This window comes from Taudactylus pleione, unplaced genomic scaffold, assembly GCF_031769625.1.
Source record: "Taudactylus pleione unplaced genomic scaffold, aTauple2 ptg000580l, whole genome shotgun sequence".
Classification (NCBI taxonomy): domain Eukaryota; kingdom Metazoa; phylum Chordata; class Amphibia; order Anura; family Myobatrachidae; genus Taudactylus; species Taudactylus pleione.
In genome coordinates, this window is record NW_028284982.1 from 279,431 (window position 1) to 303,758 (window position 24,328).

At 49.0% G+C, this 24,328-nt stretch overlaps 1 protein-coding gene across 1 annotated transcript; it reads right to left on the reverse strand.

Moving 5' to 3' along the window:
* Positions 1-2,725: 2,725 nt before the first annotated feature.
* Positions 2,726-3,700, reverse strand: LOC148481408 (beta-1,3-galactosyltransferase 5-like). The gene has a single exon (XM_088453530.1). The coding sequence runs from the start codon at positions 3,698-3,700 to the stop codon at positions 2,726-2,728; it is 975 nt and encodes a 324-aa protein (XP_088309656.1).
* Positions 3,701-24,328: the final 20,628 nt, after the last annotated feature.

Consider the following 24,328-nt stretch of genomic DNA (forward strand, 5'->3'; position numbering starts at 1 on the left):
ATGATTGGTTTGTTAAAGTGTGCATGTCCTGTTTATACAACATAAGGGTGGGTGGGAGGGCCCAAGGACAATTCCATCTTGCACCTCTTTTTTTTCTTTGCATTATGTACAGTTTGGGGCCTAGTTTTTCAATGCCATCCTGTCTGCCACTGCAGTTTCACGCCTAGATGGGTCACGTGTTTGTGCCGCCCACTCGTGTCGCTTAGCATAGTCATCCAGCTACCTCGGTGCAACCTTTTGGACATAAAAACACTATTGTGAGGTGTGAGGTATTCAGAATAGACTGGAAATGAGTGGAAATTAAGGTTATTGAGGTTAATAATAGCATAGGAGCAGAAAAACCTACAAATTCTGTGATTTTAGCTGTTTTTATGCTTTTTTTCAAAAAAATACAGATCCAAAACACAAAACCCAGAACCCAAAACACGGAAGGGTGGTTTTGGCAAAACCAATCCAGATCCAAAACACGAAGAAAGATCCAGATCCAAAACCAAAACACAAAACACGAAAAGTGGCCGGTGCACACCCCTAGTTTTAATGCCTTGGTGACGGTAACTCACACCCTTCTCAGCTAATTGGATTGACCCCATAGTTCGGTATCTTCCTTTCAGAAGTAGGAACACCAATTGCTAATGGCAAATACGGTATAAAATCCTCATACATGTAATAATGAGAATGAGCAAATCTTAGTATCAGTTATGGGTATGGGGGTAAAGATGTAATTACTAGCCATATAACTACTACTTCCAGATCAGCGATACCCAGGGTGGGAGAATAGAGGGAGTTAGAGGACTAATCAGAATATCACTGAATACTCAGAATACAATACTGTATAATAAGCTACATACTGTACCATATGTAATAGCCTCATGTGAGTAGAACTATTACTGACATCATTCATGTTTCACCAGAGATGAGTATCTGACGCGTTTCATCAATCTGGCTCCCGATTACTTTATGCAGAGCGTCTCACATCACTGTTATACAATACTGTATAATAAGCTACATACTGTACCATATGTAATAGCCTCATGTGAGTAGAACTATTACTGACATCATTCATGTTTCACCAGAGATGAGTAACTGACGCGTTTCATCAATCTGGCTCCCAATTACTTTATGCAGTGCGTCTCACATCACTGTTATACAATACTGTATAATAAGCTACATACTGTACCATATGTAATAGCCTCATGTTAGTATAAGTATTACTGACATCATTCATGTTTCACCAGAGATGAGTAACTGACATGATGCATTTTATCAATCTGGCTCCCGGTTACTTTATGCAGAGCGTCTCACATCACTGTTATACAATACTATATATTATGCTACATACTGTACCATATGTAATAGCCTCATGTGAGTATAAGTATTACTGACATCATTCATGTTTCACCAGAGATGAGTAACTGACATGATGCGTTTCATCAATCTGGCTCCCGGTTACTTTATGCAGAGCGTCTCATATCACTGTTATACAATACTATATATTATGCTACATACTGTACCATATGTAATAGCCTCATGTGAGTATAAGTATTACTGACATCATTCATGTATCACCAGAGATGAGTAACTGACATGATGCGTTTCATCAATCTGGCTCCCGATTACTTTATGCAGCGCGTCTCACATCACTGTTATACAATACTGTATAATAAGCTACATACTGTACCATATGTAATAGCCTCATGTGAGTATAAGAATTAATGACATCATTCATGTTTCACCAGAGATGAGTAACTGACATGATGCGTTTCATCAATCTGGCTCGCGGTTACTTTATGCAGAGCATCTCACATCACTGTTATACAATACTATATATTATGCTACATACTGTACCATATGTAATAGCCTCATGTGAGTATAAGTATTACTGACTTCATTCATGTAGCACCAGAGATGAGTAACTGACATGATGCGTTTCATCAATCTGGCTCCCGATTACTTTATGCAGCACGTCTCACATCACTGTTATACAATACTGTATAATAAGCTACATACTGTACCATATGTAATAGCCTCATGTGAGTATAAGTATTACTGACATCATTCATGTTTCACCAGAGATGAGTTTCTGACGCGTTTCATCAATCTGGCTCCCAATTACTTTATGCAGCGCATCTCACATCACTGTTATACAATACTGTATATTATGCTACATACTGTACCATATGTAATAGCCTCATGTGAGTATAAGTATTATTGACATCATTCATGTTTCACCAGAGATGAGTAACTGACATGATGCGTTTCATCAATCTGGCTCCCGATTACTTTATGCAGCGCGTCTCACATCACCGTTATACAATACAGTATATTATGCTACATACTGTACCATATGTAATAGCCTCATGTGAGTATAAGTATTACTGACATCATTCATGTATCACCAGAGATGAGTTACTGACGCGTTTCATCAATCTGGCTCCAGATTACTTTATGCAGAGCGTCTCACATCACTGTTATACAATACTGTATATTATGCTACATACTGTACCATATGTAATAGCCTCATGTGAGTATAAGTATTACTGACATCATTCATGTATCACCAGAGATGAGTTACTGACGTGTTTCATCAATCTGGCTCCCAATTACTTTATGCAGCGCGTCTCACATCACTGTGCTGAGGGCAAAACTTTATTTCAGTGTATTATTCTTAGGGTCAGCATAGGTTATATAGGTGATGCTGGTTGTAACACTGGTCTATGGTATCCTGTCATCTCCAGTGTGTTATCTCAATGCTGTGGTTACAGGATGTCCTAGCTCTCCATACATTGTTCTGTGCCAGGGCCTGGTCCTCCGGTGACATGCCGTGAATCACCATCAGGAACCGGTAATTACAAATGCTCCATCTGACATTGTGTTTGGCAAATCGGGCACTGGAGAGGGGTCTGACCTGGGCTCTGTCTGCTAATATCCCAATATAGGCATCTTCCACAGGTATTGCTGGGACAATCTCTGCAAAATCTACAATGATCTGAGCAAAGTCTAAGGACAGTATATAACCAATACCACTAGCATAGGGTGGGTACACCTCATGCTCATAGTCCCGCTGTGCAACGTACCACTTGCTTGATGGGTCCCGAATAACAACGAGCTTTTCCTCGGAGAAAACCGAACCCACATAGAGTAGAGTGTCAGGACGGTGGTCTCTGAGCAGTGATGGAAGACGGTCGGTGTTAATGAAACAGTCATCATCAGTCTTCAGAATGTACTGTGGGTGACACCTTGCCACCGCCCACTTCATACCATGCATTACCTTTAAGGTTAGGTTGCGGTAGGTATCCATGTAATTGCCCATGAGAATATCGCCATGGACCGCATGCTCGTTGTAAACGCTCCAGTCCAGTTCTACATCTAATGTACGTCCAACTAAAAAGACAACCTGCCATGGGTAAGTAGAGCCTTCAGCTTGATATGCCCATGACCTTCGTATGGCTTCCCGCGATGAGTGGTGACTATGGTGTGAAGTCACCAGGATAAGTAGGACCTGTCCTTTCTGACACTCAGGCTTTGGGAGGTCCTCAGAGAACAGAGATGAAAAGTCAATGCCCGTTTTACTGAAAGAAGAAATCCAGAACCATTGGCCACCTTCCTGTGCTTGGGACAGCCGGCTCCAGAAAAGAACAAAGGCCAAGAATGTAATATAACAGAGCAGACCTTTGATATACCAAGCTAATCGAATGGCCATTGAAGGAGGTCCAGCGATTGAACACCAGACGTTCCAGTGACGGGAGATGAATTTGTGTCTTCATGCTCCAACTAGACAAAGTGTAAACTTCATACAGCTCTAACTGATAACAACCCAGTTACCAGAGGACAAGGTACACTTTGTACACTGCACACATTGGCACCGAGCTACACAACATTGTGTCATGGCAGGAGCTCGCTCATTATTTTCACAGACCTCTTCTGTAAGTGAATATTCTCATTGGACAAATATCCAGCACTACAGTATAATACATTCTGCCAATAGTGAGGAACGTTTACACCACACAACCATAATCAGAGAATCCGGACCTTTGAATTGTAAACAGCAAATCTGACAACGTGTCCAGTACTAGGAGGGCGATCTGGGAAGATTATGGTTGGACATTGCCCTATAACAGGAGAATTATAAAGAGGCAGAGAAAAAATGCTAAGAAATAAAAAGAAAGATCTTTTAGAGACAGAAAGAGTCACATACACCGTCCATGGAGACCTATCTGTGTAACTATAATCCCTGTCACAGCCTGGGGTCCCCCTGATATAAGTGTGTGCTAGAGATTAGTGACAGGTGTGTACCTGTATGCTCCCCGCACCCCAAACAGACAGAACATGGGTAACTATAATCCCTGTCACAGCCTGGGGTCCCCCTGATATATGTGTGTGCTAGAGATTAGTGACAGGTGTGTACCTGTATGCTCCCCGCACCCCACACAGACAGAACATGGGTAACTTTAATCCCTGTCACAGCCTGGGGTTCCCCTGATATATGTGTGTGCTAGAGATTACTCACAGGTGTGTACCTGTATGCTCCCCACACCGACAGAACATGGGTAACTATAATCCCTGTCACAGCCTGGGGTCCCCCTGATATATGTGTGTGCTAGAGATTAGTGACAGGTGTGTACATGTATGCTCCCCGCACCCCACACAGACAGAACATGGGTAACTATAATCCCAGTCACAGCAGGGGGTCCCCCTGATATATGTGTGTGCTAGAGATTAGTGACAGGTGTGTACCTGTATGCTCCCCGCACCCCACACAGACAGAACATGGGTAACTATAATCCTTGTCACAGCCTGGGGTCCCCCTGATATATGTGTGTGATAGAGATTACTCACAGGTGTGTACCTGTATGCTCCCTGCACCCCACACAGACAGAACATGGGTAACTATAATCCCTGTCACAGCCTGGGGTCCCCCTGATATATGTGTGCGCTAGAGATTACTCACAGGTGTGTACCTGTATGCTCCCCACACCCCACACAGATAGAACATGGGTAACTATAATCCCTGTCACAGCCTGGGGTCCCCCTGATATATGTGTGCGCTAGAGATTAGTGACAGGTGTGTACCTGTATGCTCCCCGCACCCCACACAGACAGAACATGGGTAACTATAATCCCTGTCACAGCCTGGGGTCCCCCTGATATATGTGTGTGCTAGAGATTAGTGACAGGTGTGTACCTGTATGCTCCCCGCACCCCACACAGACAGAACATGGGTAACTATAATCCCTGTCACAGCCTGGGGTCCCACGGATATATGTGTGTGCTAGAGATTAGTGACAGGTGTGTACCTGTATGCTCCCTGCACCCCACACAGACAGAACATGGGAAACTATAAACCCTGTTACAGCCTGGGGTCCCCCTGATATATGTGTGTGCTAGAGATTAGTGACAGGTGTGTACCTGTATGCTCCCCGCACCCCACACAGACAGAACATGGGTAACTATAATCCCTGTCACAGCCTGGGGTCCCCCTGATATATGTGTGTGCTAGAGATTAGTGACAGGTGTGTACCTGTATGCTCCCCGCACCCCACACAGACAGAACATGGGTAACTATAATCCCTGTCACAGCCTGGGGTCCCCCTGATATATGTGTGTGCCTGAGATTAGTGACAGTTGTGTACTTGTATGCTCCCCGCACCCCACACAGACAGAACATGGGTAACTATAATCCCTGTCACAGCCTGGGCTCCCCCTGATATATGTGTGTGCTACACATTAGTGACAGGTGTGTACCTGTATGCTCCCCGGACCCCACACAGACAGAACATGGGTAACTATAAACCCTGTCACAGCCTGGGGTCTCCCTGATATATGTGTGTGCTAGAGATTAGTGACAGGTGTGTACCTGTATGCTCCCTGCACCCCACACAGACAGAACATGGGTAACTATAATCCCTGTCACAGCCTGGGGTCCCCCTGATATATGTGTGTGCTAGAGATTAGTGACAGGTGTGTACCTGTATGCTCCCCGCACCCCACACAGACAGAACATGGGTAACTATAATCCCTGTCACAGCCTGGGGTCCCCCTGATATATGTGTGTGCTAGAGATTAGTGACAGGTGTGTACCTGTATGCTCCCCGCACCCCACACAGACAGAACATGGGTAACTATAATCCCTGTCACAGCCTGGGGTCCCCCTGATATATGTGTGTGCTAGAGATTACTGACAGGTGTGTACCTGTATGCTCCCCGCACCCCACACAGACAGAACATGGGTAACTATAATCCCTGTCACAGCCTGGGGTCCCCCTGATATGTGTGTGCTAGAGATTAATGACAGGTGTGTACCTGTATGCTCCCCGCACCCCACACAGACAGAACATGGGTAACTATAATCCCTATCACAGCCTGGGGTCTCCCTGATATATGTGTGTGCTAGAGATTAGTGACAGGAGTGTACCTTTATGCTCCCCACACCACACACAGACAGAACATGGGTAACTATAATCCCTGTCACAGCCTGGGGTCCCCCTGATATGTGTGTGCTAGAGATTAGTGACAGGTGTGTACCTGTATGCTCCCTGCACCCCACACAGACAGAACATGGGTAACTATAATCCCTGTCACAGCCTGGGGTCCCCCTGATATATGTGTGTGCTAGAGATTAGTGACAGGTGTGTACCTGTATGCTCCCCGCACCCCACACAGACAGAACATGGGTAACTATAATCCCTGTCACAGCATGGTGTCACAGCATGGTAACCCCTGATATATGTGTGTGCTAGAGATTAGTGACAGGTGTGTACCTGTATGCTCCCCACACCCCACACAGACAGAACATGGGTAACTATAATCCCTGTCACAGCCTGGGGTCCCCCTGATATGTGTGTGCTAGAGATTAGTGACAGGTGTGTACCTGTATGCTCCCCGCACCCCACACAGACAGAACATGGGTAACTATAATCCCTGTCACAGCCTGGGGTCCCCCTGATATGTGTGTGCTAGACATTAGTGACAGGTGTGTACCTGTATGCTCCCCGCACCCCACAGACAGAACATGGGTAACTATAATCCCTGTCACAGCCTGGGGTCCCCCTGATATATGTGTGTGCTAGAGATTAGTGACAGGTGTGTACCTGTATGCTCCCCGCACCCCACACAGACAGAACATGGGTAACTATAATCCCTGTCACAGCCTGGGGTCTCCCTGATATATGTGTGTGCTAGAGATTAGTGACAGGAGTGTACCTGTATGCTCCCCACACCCCACACAGACAGAACATGGGTAACTATAATCCCTGTCACAGCCTGGGGTCCCCCTGATATATGTGTGTGCTAGAGATTAGTGACAGGTGTGTACCTGTATGCTCCCCGCACCCCACACAGACAGAACATGGGTAACTATAATCCCTGTCACAGCCTGGGGTCCCCCTGATATATGTGTGTGCTAGAGATTACTGACAGGTGTGTACCTGTATGCTCCCCGCACCCCACACAGACAGAACATGGGTAACTATAATCCCTGTCACAGCCTGGGGTCCCCCTGATATATGTGTGTGCTAGAGAATAGTGACAGGAGTGTACCTTTATGCTCCCCACACCCCACACAGACAGAACATGGGTAACTATAATCCCTGTCACAGCCTGGGGTCCCCCTGATATAAGTGTGTGCTAGAGATTAGTGACAGATGTGTACCTGTATGCTCCCCACACCCCACACAGACAGAACATGGGTAACTATAATCCCTGTCACAGCCTGGGGTCCCCCTGATATATGTGTGTGCTAGAGATTAGTGACAGGTGTGTACCTGTATGCTCCCCGCACCCCACACAGACAGAACATGGGTAACTATAATCCCTGTCACAGCCTGGGGTCTCCCTGATATATGTGTGTGCTAGAGATTAGTGACAGGAGTGTACCTGTATGCTCCCCACACCCCACACAGACAGAACATGGGTAACTATAATCCCTGTCACAGCCTGGGGTCCCCCTGATATATGTGTGTGCTAAAGATTAGTGACAGGTGTGTACCTGTATGCTCCCCACACCCCACACAGACAGAACATGGGTAACTATAATCCCTGTCACAGCCTGGGGTCCCCCTGATATATGTGTGTGCTAGAGATTAGTGACAGGTGTGTACCTGTATGCTCCCTGCACCCCACACAGACAGAACATGGGTAACTATAATCCCTGTCACAGCCTGGGGTCCCCCTGTTATATGTGTGTGCTAGAGATTAGTAACAGGTGTGTACCTGTATGCTCCCTGCACCCCACACAGACAGAACATGGGTAACTATAATCCCTCTCACAGCCTGGGGTCCCCCTGATATAAGTGTGTGCTAGAGATTAGTGACAGGTGTGTACCTGTATGCTCCCCGCACCCCACACAGACAGAACATGGGTAACTATAATCCCTGTCACAGCCTTTGGTCCCCCTGATATATGTGTGTGCTAGAGATTAGTGACAGGTGTGTACCTGTATGCTCCTTGCTCCCCACACAGACAGAACATGGGTAACTATAATCCCTGTCACAGCCAGGGGTCCCCCTGATATATGTGTGTGCTAGAGATTAGTGACAGGTGTGTACCTGTATGCTCCCCACACCCCACACAGACAGAACATGGATAACTATAATCCCTGTCACAGCCTGGGGTCCCCCTGATATAAGTGTGTGCTAGAGATTAGTGACAGGTGTGTATCTGTATGCTCCCCACACCCCACACAGACAGAACATGGGTAACTATAATCCCTGTCACAGCCTGGGGTCCCCCTGATATATGTGTGTGCTAGAGATTAGTGACAGGTGTGTACCTGTATGCTCCTTGCTCCCCACACAGACAGAACATGGGTAACTATAATCCCTGTCACAGCCAGGGGTCCCCCTGATATATGTGTGTGATAGAGATTAGTGACAGGTGTGTACCTGTATGCTCCCCGCACCCCACACAGACAGAACATGGGTAACTATAATCCCTGTCACAGCCTGGGGTTCCCCTGATATATGTGTGTGCTAGAGATTACTGACAGGTGTGTACCTGTATGCTCCCCGCACCCCACACAGACAGAACATGGATAACTATAATCCCTGTCACAGCCTGGGGTCCCCCTGATATATGTGTGTGCTAGAGATTAGTGACAGGTGTGTACCTGTATGCTCCCCGCACCCCACACAGACAGAACATGGGTAACTATAATCCCTGTCACAGCCTGGGGTCCCCCTGATATCTGTGTGTGATAGAGATTACTGACAGGTGTGTACCTGTATACTCCCCGCACCCCACACAGACAGAACAGGGATAACTATAATCCCTGTCACAGAGTGGTGTCACCCTGATATATGTGTGAGCTAGACATTAGTGACAGGTGTGTACCTGTATGCTCCCCGCACCCCACACAGACAGAACATGGGTAACTATAATCCCTGTCACAGCCTGGGGTCCCCCTGATATATGTGTGAGCTAGAGATTAGTGACAGGTGTGTACCTGTATGCTCCCCACACCCCACACAGACAGAACATGGGTAACTATAATCCCTGTCATAGTAGAGATTAGTGACAGGTGTGTGCCTTTATGCTCCCCGCACCCCACACAGACAGAACATGGGTAACTATAATCCCTGTCACAGCCTGGGGTCCCCCTGATATAAATGTGTGCTAGAGATTAGTGACAGGTGTGTACCTGTATGCTCCCCGCACCCCACACAGACAGAACATGGGTAACTATAATCCCTGTCACAGCCTGGGGTCCCCCTGATATATGTGTGAGCTAGAGATTAGTGACAGGTGTGTACCTGTATGCTCCCCACACCCCACACAGACAGAACATGGGTAACTATAATCCCTGTCATAGTAGAGATTAGTGACAGGTGTGTACCTTTATGCTCCCCGCACCCCACACAGACAGAACATGGGTAACTATAATCCCTCTCACAGCCTGGGGTCCCCCTGATATATGTGTGTGCTAGAGATTAGTGACAGGTGTGTACCTGTATGCTCCCCGCACCCCACACAGACAGAACATGGGTAACTATAATCCCTGTCACAGCCTGGGGTCCCCCTGATATATGTGTGAGCTAGAGATTAGTGACAGGTGTGTACCTGTATGCTCCCCACACCCCACACAGACAGAACATGGGTAACTATAATCCCTGTCACAGCCTGGGGTCCCCCTGATATATGTGTGTGCTAGAGATTAATGACAGGTGTGTACCTGTATGCTCCCCACACCCCACACAGACAGAACATGGGTAACTATAATCCCTGTCACAGCCTGGGGTCCCCCTGATATATGTGTGTGCTAGAGATTAGTGACAGATGTGTACCTGTATGCTCCCCGTACCCCACACAGACAGAACATGGGTAACTATAATCCCTGTCACAGCCTGGGGTCCCCCTGATATATGTGTGTGCTAGAGATTAGTGACAGGTGTGTACCTGTATGCTCCCCACACCCCACACAGACAGAACATGGGTAACTATAATCCCTGTCACTGCCTGGGGTCCCCCTGATATATGTGTGTGCTAGAGATTAGTGACAGGTGTGTACCTGTATGCTCCCCGCACCCCACATAGACAGAACATGTGTAACTATAATCCCTGTCACAGCCTGGGGTCCCCTTGATATATGTGTGTGCTAGAGATTAGTGACAGGTGTGTACCTGTATGCTCCCCGCACCCCACACAGACAGAACATGGGTAACTATATTCCCTGTCACAGCCTGGGGTACCCCTGATATAAGTTTGTGCTAGAGATTACTGACAGGTGTGTACCTGTATGCTCCCCGCACCCCACACAGACAGAACATGGGTAACTATAATCCCTGTCACAGCCTGGGGTCCCCCTGATATATGTGTGTGCTAGAGATTAGTGACAGGTGTGTACCTGTATGCTCCCCACACCCCACACAGACAGAACATGGATAACTATAATCCCTGTCACAGCCTGGGGTCCCCCTGATATATGTGTGTGCTAGAGATTAGTGACAGGTGTGTACCTGTATGCTCCCCGCACCCCACGCAGACAGAACATGGGTAACTATAATCCCTGTCACAGCCTGGGGTCCCCCTGATATATGTGTGTGCTAGAGATTAGTGACAGGTGTGTACCTGTATGCTCCCCGCTCCCCACACAGACAGAACATGGGTAACTATAATCCCTGTTACAGCCTGGGGTCCCCCTGATATATATGTGTGTGATAGAGATTACTGACAGGTGTGTACCTGTATGCTCCCCGCACCCCACACAGACAGAACATGGGTAACCATAATCCCTGTCACAGCCTGGGGTCCCCCTGATATATGTGTGTGCTAGAGATTAGTGACAGGTGTGTACCTGTATGCTCCCGCACCCCACACAGACAGGACATGGGTAACTATAATCCCTGTCACAGCCTGGGGTCTCCCTGATATATGTGTGTGCTAGAGATTAGTGACAGGAGTGTACCTGTATGCTCCCCGCACCCCACACAGACAGAACATGGTTTACTATAATCCCTGTCACAGCCTGGGGTCCCCCTGATATATGTGTGTGCTAGAGATTAGTGACAGGTGTGTACCTGTATGCTCCCCGCACCCCACACAGACAGAACATGGTTTACTATAATCCCTGTCACAGCCTGGGGTCCCCCTGATATATGTGTGTGTTAGAGATTAGTGACAGGTGTGTACCTGTATGCTCCCCGCTCCCCAAACAGACAGAACATGGGTAACTATAATCCCTGTCACAGCCTGGGGTCCCCCTGATATATGTGTGTGCTAGAGATTAGTGACAGGTGTGTACCTGTATGCTCCCCGCACCCCACACAGACAGAACATTGGTAACTATAATCCCTGTCACAGCCTGGGGTCCCCCTGATATATGTGTGTGCTAGAGATTAGTGACAGGTGTGTACCTGTATGCTCCCCGCACCCCACACAGACAGAACATGGTTTACTATAATCCCTGTCACAGCCTGGGGTCCCCCTGATATATGTGTGTGTTAGAGATTAGTGACAGGTGTGTACCTGTATGCTCCCCGCTCCCCAAACAGACAGAACATGGGTAACTATAATCCCTGTCACAGCCTGGTTTCCCCCTGATATATGTGTGTGCTAGAGATTACTGACAGGTGTGTACCTGTATGCTCCCCGCACCCCACACAGACAGAACATGGGTAACTATAATCCCTGTCACAGCCTGGGGTCCCCCTGATATATGTGTGTGCTAGAGATTAGTGACAGGTGTGTACCTGTATGCTCCCTGCACCCCACACAGACAGAACATGGGTAACTATAATCCCTGTCACAGCCTGGGGTCCCCCTGTTATATGTGTGTGCTAGAGATTAGTGACAGGTGTGTACCTGTATGCTCCCCGCACCCCACACAGACAGAACATGGGTAACTATAATCCCTGTCACAGCCTTTGGTCCCCCTGATATATGTGTGTGCTAGAGATTAGTGACAGGTGTGTATCTGTATGCTCCCCACACCCCACACAGACAGAACATGGGTAACTATAATCCCTGTCACAGCCTGGGGTCCCCCTGATATATGTGTGTGCTAGAGATTAGTGACAGGTGTGTACCTGTATGCTCCTTGCTCCCCACACAGACAGAACATGGGTAACTATAATCCCTGTCACAGCCTGGGGTCCCCCTGATATATGTGTGTGCTAGAGATTAGTGACAGGTGTGTACCTGTATGCTCCCCGCACCCCACACAGACAGAACATGGGTAACTATAATCCCTGTCACAGCCTGGGGTCCCCCTGATATATGTGTGTGCTAGAGATTACTGACAGGTGTGTACCTGTATGCTCCCTGCTCCCCACACAGACAGAACATGGGTAACTGTAATCCCTGTCACAGCCTGGGCTCCCCCTGATATATGTGTGTGCTAGAGATTAGTGACAGGTGTGTACCTGTATGCTCCCCGCACCCCACACAGACAGAACATGGGTAACTATAATCCCTGTCACAGCCTGGGGTCCCCCTGATATATGTGTGTGCTAGAGATTAGTGACAGGTGTGTACCTGTATGCTCCCCACACCCCACACAGACAGAACATGGGTAACTATAATCCCTGTCACAGCCTGGGGTCCCCCTGATATCTGTGTGTGATAGAGATTACTGACAGGTGTGTACCTGTATGCTCCCCGCACCCCACACAGACAGAACAGGGATAACTATAATCCCTGTCACAGCCTGGGGTCCCCCTGATATATGTGTGAGCTAGAGATTAGTGACAGGTGTGTACCTGTATGCTCCCAGCACCCCACACAGACAGAACATGGGTAACTATAATCCCTGTCACAGCCTGGGGTCCCCCTGATATATGTGTGTGCTAGAGATTAGTGACAGGTGTGTACCTGTATGCTCCCCGCACCCCACACAGACAGAACATGGGTAACTATAATCCCTGTCATAGTAGAGATTAGTGACAGGTGTGTACCTTTATGCTCCCCGCACCCCACACAGACAGAACATGGGTAACTATAATCCCTCTCACAGCCTGGGGTCCCCCTGATAAAAGTGTGTGCTAGAGATTAGTGACAGGTGTGTACCTGTATGCTCCCTGCTCCCCACACAGACAGAACATGGGTAACTATAATCCCTGTCACAGCCTGGGGTCCCCCTGATATAAATGTGTGCTAGAGATTAGTGACAGGTGTGTACCTGTATGCTCCCCGCACCCCACACAGACAGAACATGGGTAACTATAATCCCTGTCACAGCCTGGGGTCCCCCTGATATATGTGTGAGCTAGAGATTAGTGACAGGTGTGTACCTGTATGCTCCCCGCACCCCACACAGACAGAACATGGGTAACTATAATCCCTGTCACAGCCTGGGGTCCCCCTGATATGTGTGTGCTAGAGATTAGTGACAGGTGTGTACCTGTATGCTCCCCACACCCCACACAGACAGAACATGGGTAACTATAATCCCTCTCACAGCCTGGGGTCCCCCTGATATGTGTGTGCTAGAGATTAGTGACAGGTGTGTACCTGTATGCTCCCCGCACCCCACACAGACAGAACATGGGTAACTATAATCCCTCTCACAGCCTGGGGTCCCCCTGATATGTGTGTGCTAGAGATTAGTGACAGGTGTGTACCTGTATGCTCCCCACACCCCACACAGACAGAACATGGGTAACTATAATCCCTGTCACAGCCTGGGGTCCCCCTGATATATGTGTGTGCTAAAGATTAGTGACAGGTGTGTACCTGTATGTTTCCTACACCCCTCACAGACAGAACATGGGTAACTATAATCCCTGTCACAGCCTGGGGTCCCCCTGATATATGTGTGTGCTAGAGATTAGTGACAGGTGTGTACCTGTATGCTCCCCACACCCCACACAGACAGAACATGGATAACTATAATCCCTGTCACAGACTGGGGTCCCCCTGATATAAGTGTGTGATAGAGATTAGTGACAGGTGTGTACCTGTATGCTCCCCACACCCCACACAGACAGAACATGGGTAACTATAATCCCTGTCACAGCCTGGGGTCCCCCTGATATATGTGTGTGCTAGAGATTAGTGACAGGTGTGTACCTGTATGCTCCCCGCACCCCACACAGACAGAACATGGGTAACTATAATCCCTGTCACAGCCTGGGGTCCCCCTGATATATGTGTGTGCTAGAGATTAATGACAGGTGTGTACCTGTGTGCTCCCCGCACCCCACACAGACAGAACATGGGTAACTATAATCCCTGTCACAGCCTGGGGTCCCCCTGATATATGTGTGTGCTAGAGATTAGTGACAGGTGTGTACCTGTATGCTCCCCACACCCCACACAGACAGAACATGGGTAACTATAATCCCTGTCACAGCCTGGGGTCCCCCTGATATATGTGTGTGCTAGTGATTAGTGACAGGTGTGTACCTGTATGCTCCCCGCTCCCCACACAGACAGAACATGGGTAACTATAATCCCTGTCACAGCCTGGGGTCCCCCTGATATATGTGTGTGCTAGAGATTAGTGACAGGTGTGTACCTGTATGCTCCCCACACCCCACACAGACAGAACATGGGTAACTATAATCCCTGTCACAGCCTGGGGTCCCCCTGATATATGTGTGTGCTAGAGATTAGTGACAGGTGTGTACCTGTATGCTCCCCGCACCCCACACAGACAGAACATGTGTAACTATAATCCCTGTCACAGCCTGGGGTCCCCCTGATATATGTGTGTGCTAGAGATTACTGACAGGTGTGTACCTGTATGCTCCCCGCACCCCACACAGACAGAACATGGGTAACTATAATCCCTGTCACAGCCTGGGGTACCCCTGATATAAGTGTGTGCTAGAGATTACTGACAGGTGTGTACCTGTATGCTCCCCGCAACCCACACAGACAGAACATGGGTAACTATAATCCCTGTCACAGCCTGGGGTCCCCCTGATATATGTGTGTGCTAGAGATTACTGACAGGTGTGTACCTGTATGCTCCCCACACCCCTCACAGACAGAACATGGGTAACTATAATCCCTGTCACAGCCTGGGGTCCCCCTGATATATGTGTGTGCTAGAGATTACTGACAGGTGTGTACCTGTATGCTCCCCACACCCCACACAGACAGAACATGGGTAACTATAATCCCTGTTACAGCCTGGGGTCCCCCTGATATATGTGTGTGCTAGAGATTAGTGACAGGTGTGTACCTGTATGCTCCCCGCACCCCACACAGACAGAACATGGGTAACTATAATCCCTGTCACAGCCTGGGGTCCCCCTGATACATGTGTGTGCTAGAGATTAGTGACAGGTGTGTACCTGTATGCTCCCTGCTCCCCACACAGACAGAACATGGGTAACTATAATCCCTGTCACAGCCTGGGGTCCCCCTGATATATGTGTGTGCTAGAGATTAGTGACAGGTGTGTACCTGTATGCTCCCCGCACCCACACAGACAGAACATGGGTAACTATAATCCCTGTCACAGCCTGGGGTCCCCCTGATATATGTGTGTGCTAGAGATTAGTGACAGGTGTGTACCTGTATGCTCCCCACACCCCACACAGACAGAACATGGGTAACTATAATCCCTGTCACAGCCTGGGGTCCCCCTGATATATGTGTGTGTTAGAGATTAGTGACAGGTGTGTACCTGTATGCTCCCCACACCCCATACAGACAGAACATCGGTAACTATAATCCCTGTCACAGCCTGGGCTCCCCCTGATATATGTGTGTGCTAGAGATTAGTGACAGGTGTGTACCTGTATGCTCCCTGCTGCCCACACAGACAGAACATGGGTAACTATAATCCCTGTCACAGCCTGGGGTCCCCCTGATATATGTGTGTGCTAGAGATTAGTGACAGGTGTGTACCTGAATGCTCCCCGCACCCCACACAGACAGATCATGGGTAACTATAATCCCTGTCACAGCCTGGGGTCCCCCTGATATATGTGTGTGCTAGAGATTAGTGACAGGTGTGTACCTGTATGCTCCCCGCACCCCACACAGACAGAACATGGGTAACTATAATCCCTGTCACAGCCTGGGGTCCCCCTGATATATGTGTGTGCTAGAGATTACTGACAGGTGTGTACCTGTATGCTCCCCACACCCCACACAGACAGAACATGGGTAACTATAATCCCTGTCACAGCCTGGGGTCCGCCTGATATATGTGTGTGCTAGAGATTAGTGACAGGAGTGTACCTGTATGCTCCCCGCACCCCACACAGACAGAACATGGGTAACTATAATCCCTATCACAGCCTGGGGTCCCCCTGATATAAGTGTGTGATAGAGATTAGTGACAGGTGTGTACCTGTATGCTCCCCGCACCCCACACAGACAGAACATGGGTAACTATAATCCCTGTCACAGCCTGGGGTCTGCCTGATATATGTGTGTGCTAGAGATTAGTGACAGGTGTGTACCTGTATGCTCCCCGCACCCCACACAGACAGAACATGGGTAACTATAATCCCTATCACAGCCTGGGGTCCCCCTGATATAAGTGTGTGATAGAGATTAGTGACAGGTGTGTACCTGTGTGCTCCCCGCACCCCACACAGACAGAACATGGGTAACTATAATCCCTGTCACAGCCTAGGGTCCCTCTGATATATGTGTGTGCTAGAGATTAGTGACAGGAGTGTACCTGTATGCTCCCCGCACCCCACACAGACAGAACATGGGTAACTATAATCCCTATCACAGCCTGGGGTCCCCCTGATATAAATGTGTGATAGAGATTAGTGACAGGTGTGTACCTGTATGCTCCCCGCACCCCACACAGACAGAACATGGGTAACTATAATCCATGTCACAGCCTGGGGTCCGCCTGATATATGTGTGTGCTAGAGATTAGTGACAGGTGTGTACTTGTATGCTCCCCACACCCCACACAGACAGAACATGGGTAACTATAATCCCTGTCACAGCCTGGGGTCCCCCTGATATAAGTGTGTGATAGAGATTAGTGACAGGTGTGTACCTGTGTGCTCCCCGCACCCCACACAGACAGAACATGGGTAATAATAATCCCTGTCACAGCCTGGGGTCCCCCTGATATAAGTGTGTGATAGAGATTATTGACAGGTGTGTACCTGTGTGCTCCCCGCACCCCACACAGACAGAACATGGGTAACTATAATCCCTGTCACAGCCTAGGGTCCCTCTGATATATGTGTGTGCTAGAGATTAGTGACAGGTGTGTACCTGTATGCTCCCCGCACCCCACACAGACAGAACATGGGTAACTATAATCCCTGTCACAGCCTGGGGTCCCCCTGATATAAGTGTGTGCTAGAGATTAGTGACAGGTGTGTACCTGTATGCTCCCCGCACCCCACACAGACAGAACATGGGTAACTATAATCCCTGTCACAGCCTAGGGTCCCTCTGATATATGTGTGTGCTAGAGATTAGTGACACGTGTGTACCTGTATGCTCCCCGAACCCCACACAGACAGAACATGGGTAACTATAATCCCTGTCACAGCCTGGGGTCCCCCTGATATATGTGTGTGCTAGAGATTAGTGACAGGTGTGTACCTGTATGCTCCCCGCACCCCACACAGACAGAACATGGGTAACTATAATCCCTGTCACAGCCTGGGGTCTCCCTGATATATGTGTGTGCTAGAGATTACTGACAGGTGTGTACCTGTATGCTCCCCACACCCCACACAGACAGAACATGGGTAACTATAATCCCTGTCACAGCCTGGGGTCCGCCTGATATATGTGTGTGCTAGAGATTAGTGACAGGAGTGTACCTGTATGCTCCCCGCACCCCACACAGACAGAACATGGGTAACTATAATCCCTATCACAGCCTGGGGTCCCCCTGATATAAGTGTGTGATAGAGATTAGTGACAGGTGTGTACCTGTATGCTCCCCGCACCCCACACAGACAGAACATGGGTAACTATAATCCCTGTCACAGCCTGGGGTCTGCCTGATATATGTGTGTGCTAGAGATTAGTGACAGGTGTGTACCTGTATGCTCCCCGCACCCCACACAGACAGAACATGGGTAACTATAATCCCTATCACAGCCTGGGGTCCCCCTGATATAAGTGTGTGATAGAGATTAGTGACAGGTGTGTACCTGTATGCTCCCCGCACCCCACACAGACAGAACATGGGTAACTATAATCCCTGTCACAGCCTGGGGTCCCCCTGATATAAGTGTGTGATAGAGATTAGTGACAGGTGTGTACCTGTATGCTCCCCGCACCCCACACAGACAGAACATGGGTAACTATAATCCCTGTCACAGCCTGGGGTCCCCCTGATATAAGTGTGTGATAGAGATTAGTGACAGGTGTGTACATGTGTGCTCCCCGCACCCCACACAGACAGAACATGGGTAACTATAATCCCTGTCACAGCCTAGGGTCCCTCTGATATATGTGTGTGCTAGAGATTAGTGACAGGTGTGTACCTGTATGCTCCCCGCACCCCACACAGACAGAACATGGGTAACTATAATCCCTGTCACAGCCTAGGGTCCCTCTGATATATGTGTGTGCTAGAGATTAGTGACACGTGTGTACCTGTATGCTCCCCGAACCCCACACAGACAGAACATGGGTAACTATAATCCCTGTCACAGCCTGGGGTCCCCCTGATATATGTGTGTGCTAGAGATTAGTGACAGGTGTGTACCTGTATGCTCCCCGCACCCCACACAGACAGAACATGGGTAACTATAATCCCTGTCACAGCCTGGGGTCCCCCTGATATATGTGTGTGCTAAAGATTAGTGACAGGTGTGTACCTGTATGCTCCCCGCACCCCACACAGACAGAACATGGGTAACTATAATCCCTGTCACAGCCTGGGGTCTCCCTGATATATGTGTGTGCTAGAGATTACTGACAGGTGTGTACCTGTGTGCTCCCCACACCCCACACAGACAGAACATGGGTAACTATAATCCCTGTCACAGCCTGGGATCCGCCTGATATATGTGTGTGCTAGAGATTAGTGACAGGTGTGTACCTGTATGCTCCCCGCACCCCACACAGACAGAACATGGGTAACTATAATCCCTATCACAGCCTGGGGTCCCCCTGATATAAGTGTGTGATAGAGATTAGTGACAGGTGTGTACCTGTATGCTCCCCGCACCCCACACAGACAGAACATGGGTAACTATAATCCCTGTCACAGCCTGGGGTCTGCCTGATATATGTGTGTGCTAGAGATTAGTGACAGGTGTGTACCTGTATGCTCCCCGCACCCCACACAGACAGAACATGGGTAACTATAATCCCTGTCACAGCCTAGGGTCCCTCTGATATATGTGTGTGCTAGAGATTAGTGACAGGTGTGTACCTGTATGCTCCCTGCACCCCACACAGACAGAACATGGGTAACTATAATCCCTGTCACAGCCTGGGGTCCCCCTGATATAAGTGTGTGCTAGAGATTAGTGACAGGTGTGTACCTGTATGCTCCCCGCACCCCACACAGACAGAACATGGGTAACTATAATCCCTGTCACAGCCTAGGGTCCCTCTGATATATGTGTGTGCTAGAGATTAGTGACACGTGTGTACCTGTATGCTCCCCGAACCCCACACAGACAGAACATGGGTAACTATAATCCCTGTCACAGCCTGGGGTCCCCCTGATATATGTGTGTGCTAGAGATTAGTGACAGGTGTGTACCTGTATGCTCCCCGCACCCCACACAGACAGAACATGGGTAACTTTAATCCCTGTCACAGCCTTTGGTCCCCCTGATATATGTGCGTGCTAGAGATTAGTGACAGGTGTGTACCTGTATGCTCCCCGCACCCCACACAGACAGAACATGGGTAACTATAATCCCTGTCACAGCCTGGGGTCCCCCTGATATATGTGCGTGCTAGAGATTAGTGACAGGTGTGTACCTGTATGCTCCCCGCACCCCACACAGACAGAACATGGGTACCTATAATCCCTGTCACAGCCTGGGGTCCCCCTGATATATGTGTGTGCTAGAGATTAGTGACAGGTGTGTACCTGTATGCTCCCCACACCCCACACAGACAGAACATGGGTAACTATAATCCCTGTTACAGCCTGGGTCCCCCTGATATATGTGTGTGCTAGAGATTAGTGACAGGTGTGTACCTGTATGCTCCCCGCACCCCACACAGACAGAACATGGGTAACTATAATCCCTGTCACAGCCTGGGGTCTCCCTGATATATGTGTGTGCTAGAGATTAGTGACAGGTGTGTACCTGTATGCTCCCCGCACCCCACACAGACAGAACATGGGAAACTATAATCCCTGTCACAGCCTGGGGTCTCCCTGATATATGTGTGTGCTAGAGATTAGTGACAGGTGTGTACCTGTATGCTCCCCGCACCCCACACAGACAGAACATGGGTAACTATAATCCCTGTCACAGCCTGGGGTCCCCCTGATATATGTGTGTGCTAGAGATTACTGACAGGTGTGTACCTGTATGCTCCCCACACCCCACACAGACAGAACATGGGTAACTATAATCCCTGTCACAGCCTGGGGTCCCCCTGATATATGTGTGTGCTAGAGATTAGTGACAGGTGTGTACCTGTATGCTCCCGCACCCCACACAGACAGAACATGGGTAACTATAATCCCTATCACAGCCTGTGGTCTCCCTGATATATGTGTGTGCTAGAGATTAGTGACAGGAGGGTACCTGTATGCTCCCCACACCCCACACAGACAGAACATGGGTAACTATAATCCCTGTCACAGCCTGGGGTCCCCCTGATATATGTGTGTGCTAGAGATTAGTGACAGGTGTGTACCTGTATGCTCCCCGCACCCCACACAGGCAGAACATGGGTAACTATAATGCCTGTCACAGCCTGGGGTCCGCCTGATATATGTGTATGCTAGAGATTAGTGACAGGTGTGTACCTGTATGCTCCCCGCACCCCACACAGACAGAACATTGGTAACTATAATCCCTGTCACAGCCTGGGGTCCCCCTGCTATATGTGTGTGCTAGAGATTACTGACAGGTGTGTACCTGTATGCTCCCCACACCGACAGAACATGGGTAACCATAATCCCTGTCACAGCCTGGGGTCCCCCTGATATAAGTGTGTGCTAGAGATAAATGACAGGTGTGTACCTGTATGCTCCCCACACCCCACACAGACAGAACATGGGTAACTATAATCCCTGTCACAGCCTGGGGTCCCCCTGATATATGTGTGTGCTAGAGATTAGTGACAGGTGTGTACCTGTATGCTCCCCGCACCCCACACAGACAGATCATGGGTAACTATAATCCCTGTCACAGCCTGGGGTCCCCCTGATATATGTGTGTGCTAGAGATTAGTGACAGGTGTGTACCTGTATGCTCCCCGCACCCCACACAGACAGAACATGGGTAACTATAATCCCTGTCACAGCCTGGGGTCCCCCTGATATATGTGTGTGCTAGAGATTACTGACAGGTGTGTACCTGTATGCTCCCCACACCCCACACAGACAGAACATGGGTAACTATAATCCCTGTCACAGCCTGGGGTCCGCCTGATATATGTGTGTGCTAGAGATTAGTGACAGGAGTGTACCTGTATGCTCCCCGCACCCCACACAGACAGAACATGGGTAACTATAATCCCTATCACAGCCTGGGGTCCCCCTGATATAAGTGTGTGATAGAGATTAGTGACAGGTGTGTACCTGTATGCTCCCCGCACCCCACACAGACAGAACATGGGTAACTATAATCCCTGTCACAGCCTGGGGTCTGCCTGATATATGTGTGTGCTAGAGATTAGTGACAGGTGTGTACCTGTATGCTCCCCGCACCCCACACAGACAGAACATGGGTAACTATAATCCCTATCACAGCCTGGGGTCCCCCTGATATAAGTGTGTGATAGAGATTAGTGACAGGTGTGTACCTGTATGCTCCCCGCACCCCACACAGACAGAACATGGGTAACTATAATCCATGTCACAGCCTGGGGTCCGCCTGATATATGTGTGTGCTAGAGATTAGTGACAGGTGTGTACTTGTATGCTCCCCACACCCCACACAGACAGAACATGGGTAACTATAATCCCTGTCACAGCCTAGGGTCCCTCTGATATATGTGTGTGCTAGAGATTAGTGACAGGAGTGTACCTGTATGCTCCCCGCACCCCACACAGACAGAACATGGGTAACTATAATCCCTATCACAGCCTGGGGTCCCCCTGATATAAGTGTGTGATAGAGATTAGTGACAGGTGTGTACCTGTATGCTCCCCGCACCCCACACAGACAGAACATGGGTAACTATAATCCATGTCACAGCCTGGGGTCCGCCTGATATATGTGTGTGCTAGAGATTAGTGACAGGTGTGTACTTGTATGCTCCCCACACCCCACACAGACAGAACATGGGTAACTATAATCCCTGTCACAGCCTGGGGTCCCCCTGATATAAGTGTGTGATAGAGATTAGTGACAGGTGTGTACCTGTGTGCTCCCCGCACCCCACACAGACAGAACATGGGTAATAATAATCCCTGTCACAGCCTGGGGTCCCCCTGATATAAATGTGTGATAGAGATTAGTGACAGGTGTGTACCTGTGTGCTCCCCGCACCCCACACAGACAGAACATGGGTAACTATAATCCCTGTCACAGCCTAGGGTCCCTCTGATATATGTGTGTGCTAGAGACTAGTGACAGGTGTGTACCTGTATGCTCCCCGCACCCCACACAGACAGAACATGGGTAACTATAATCCCTGTCACAGCCTGGGGTCCCCCTGATATAAGTGTGTGCTAGAGATTAGTGACAGGTGTGTACCTGTATGCTCCCCGCACCCCACACAGACAGAACATGGGTAACTATAATCCCTGTCACAGCCTAGGGTCCCTCTGATATATGTGTGTGCTAGAGATTAGTGACACGTGTGTACCTGTATGCTCCCCGAACCCCACACAGACAGAACATGGGTAACTATAATCCCTGTCACAGCCTGGGGTCCCCCTGATATATGTGTGTGCTAGAGATTAGTGACAGGTGTGTACCTGTATGCTCCCCGCACCCCACACAGACAGAACATGGGTAACTATAATCCCTGTCACAGCCTGGGGTCTCCCTGATATATGTGTGTGCTAGAGATTACTGACAGGTGTGTACCTGTATGCTCCCCACACCCCACACAGACAGAACATGGGTAACTATAATCCCTGTCACAGCCTGGGGTCCGCCTGATATATGTGTGTGCTAGAGATTAGTGACAGGAGTGTACCTGTATGCTCCCCGCACCCCACACAGACAGAACATGGGTAACTATAATCCCTATCACAGCCTGGGGTCCCCCTGATATAAGTGTGTGATAGAGATTAGTGACAGGTGTGTACCTGTATGCTCCCCGCACCCCACACAGACAGAACATGGGTAACTATAATCCCTGTCACAGCCTGGGGTCTGCCTGATATATGTGTGTGCTAGAGATTAGTGACAGGTGTGTACCTGTATGCTCCCCGCACCCCACACAGACAGAACATGGGTAACTATAATCCCTATCACAGCCTGGGGTCCCCCTGATATAAGTGTGTGATAGAGATTAGTGACAGGTGTGTACCTGTATGCTCCCCGCACCCCACACAGACAGAACATGGGTAACTATAATCCCTGTCACAGCCTGGGGTCCCCCTGATATAAGTGTGTGATAGAGATTAGTGACAGGTGTGTACATGTGTGCTCCCCGCACCCCACACAGACAGAACATGGGTAACTATAATCCCTGTCACAGCCTAGGGTCCCTCTGATATATGTGTGTGCTAGAGATTAGTGACAGGTGTGTACCTGTATGCTCCCCGCACCCCACACAGACAGAACATGGGTAACTATAATCCCTGTCACAGCCTAGGGTCCCTCTGATATATGTGTGTGCTAGAGA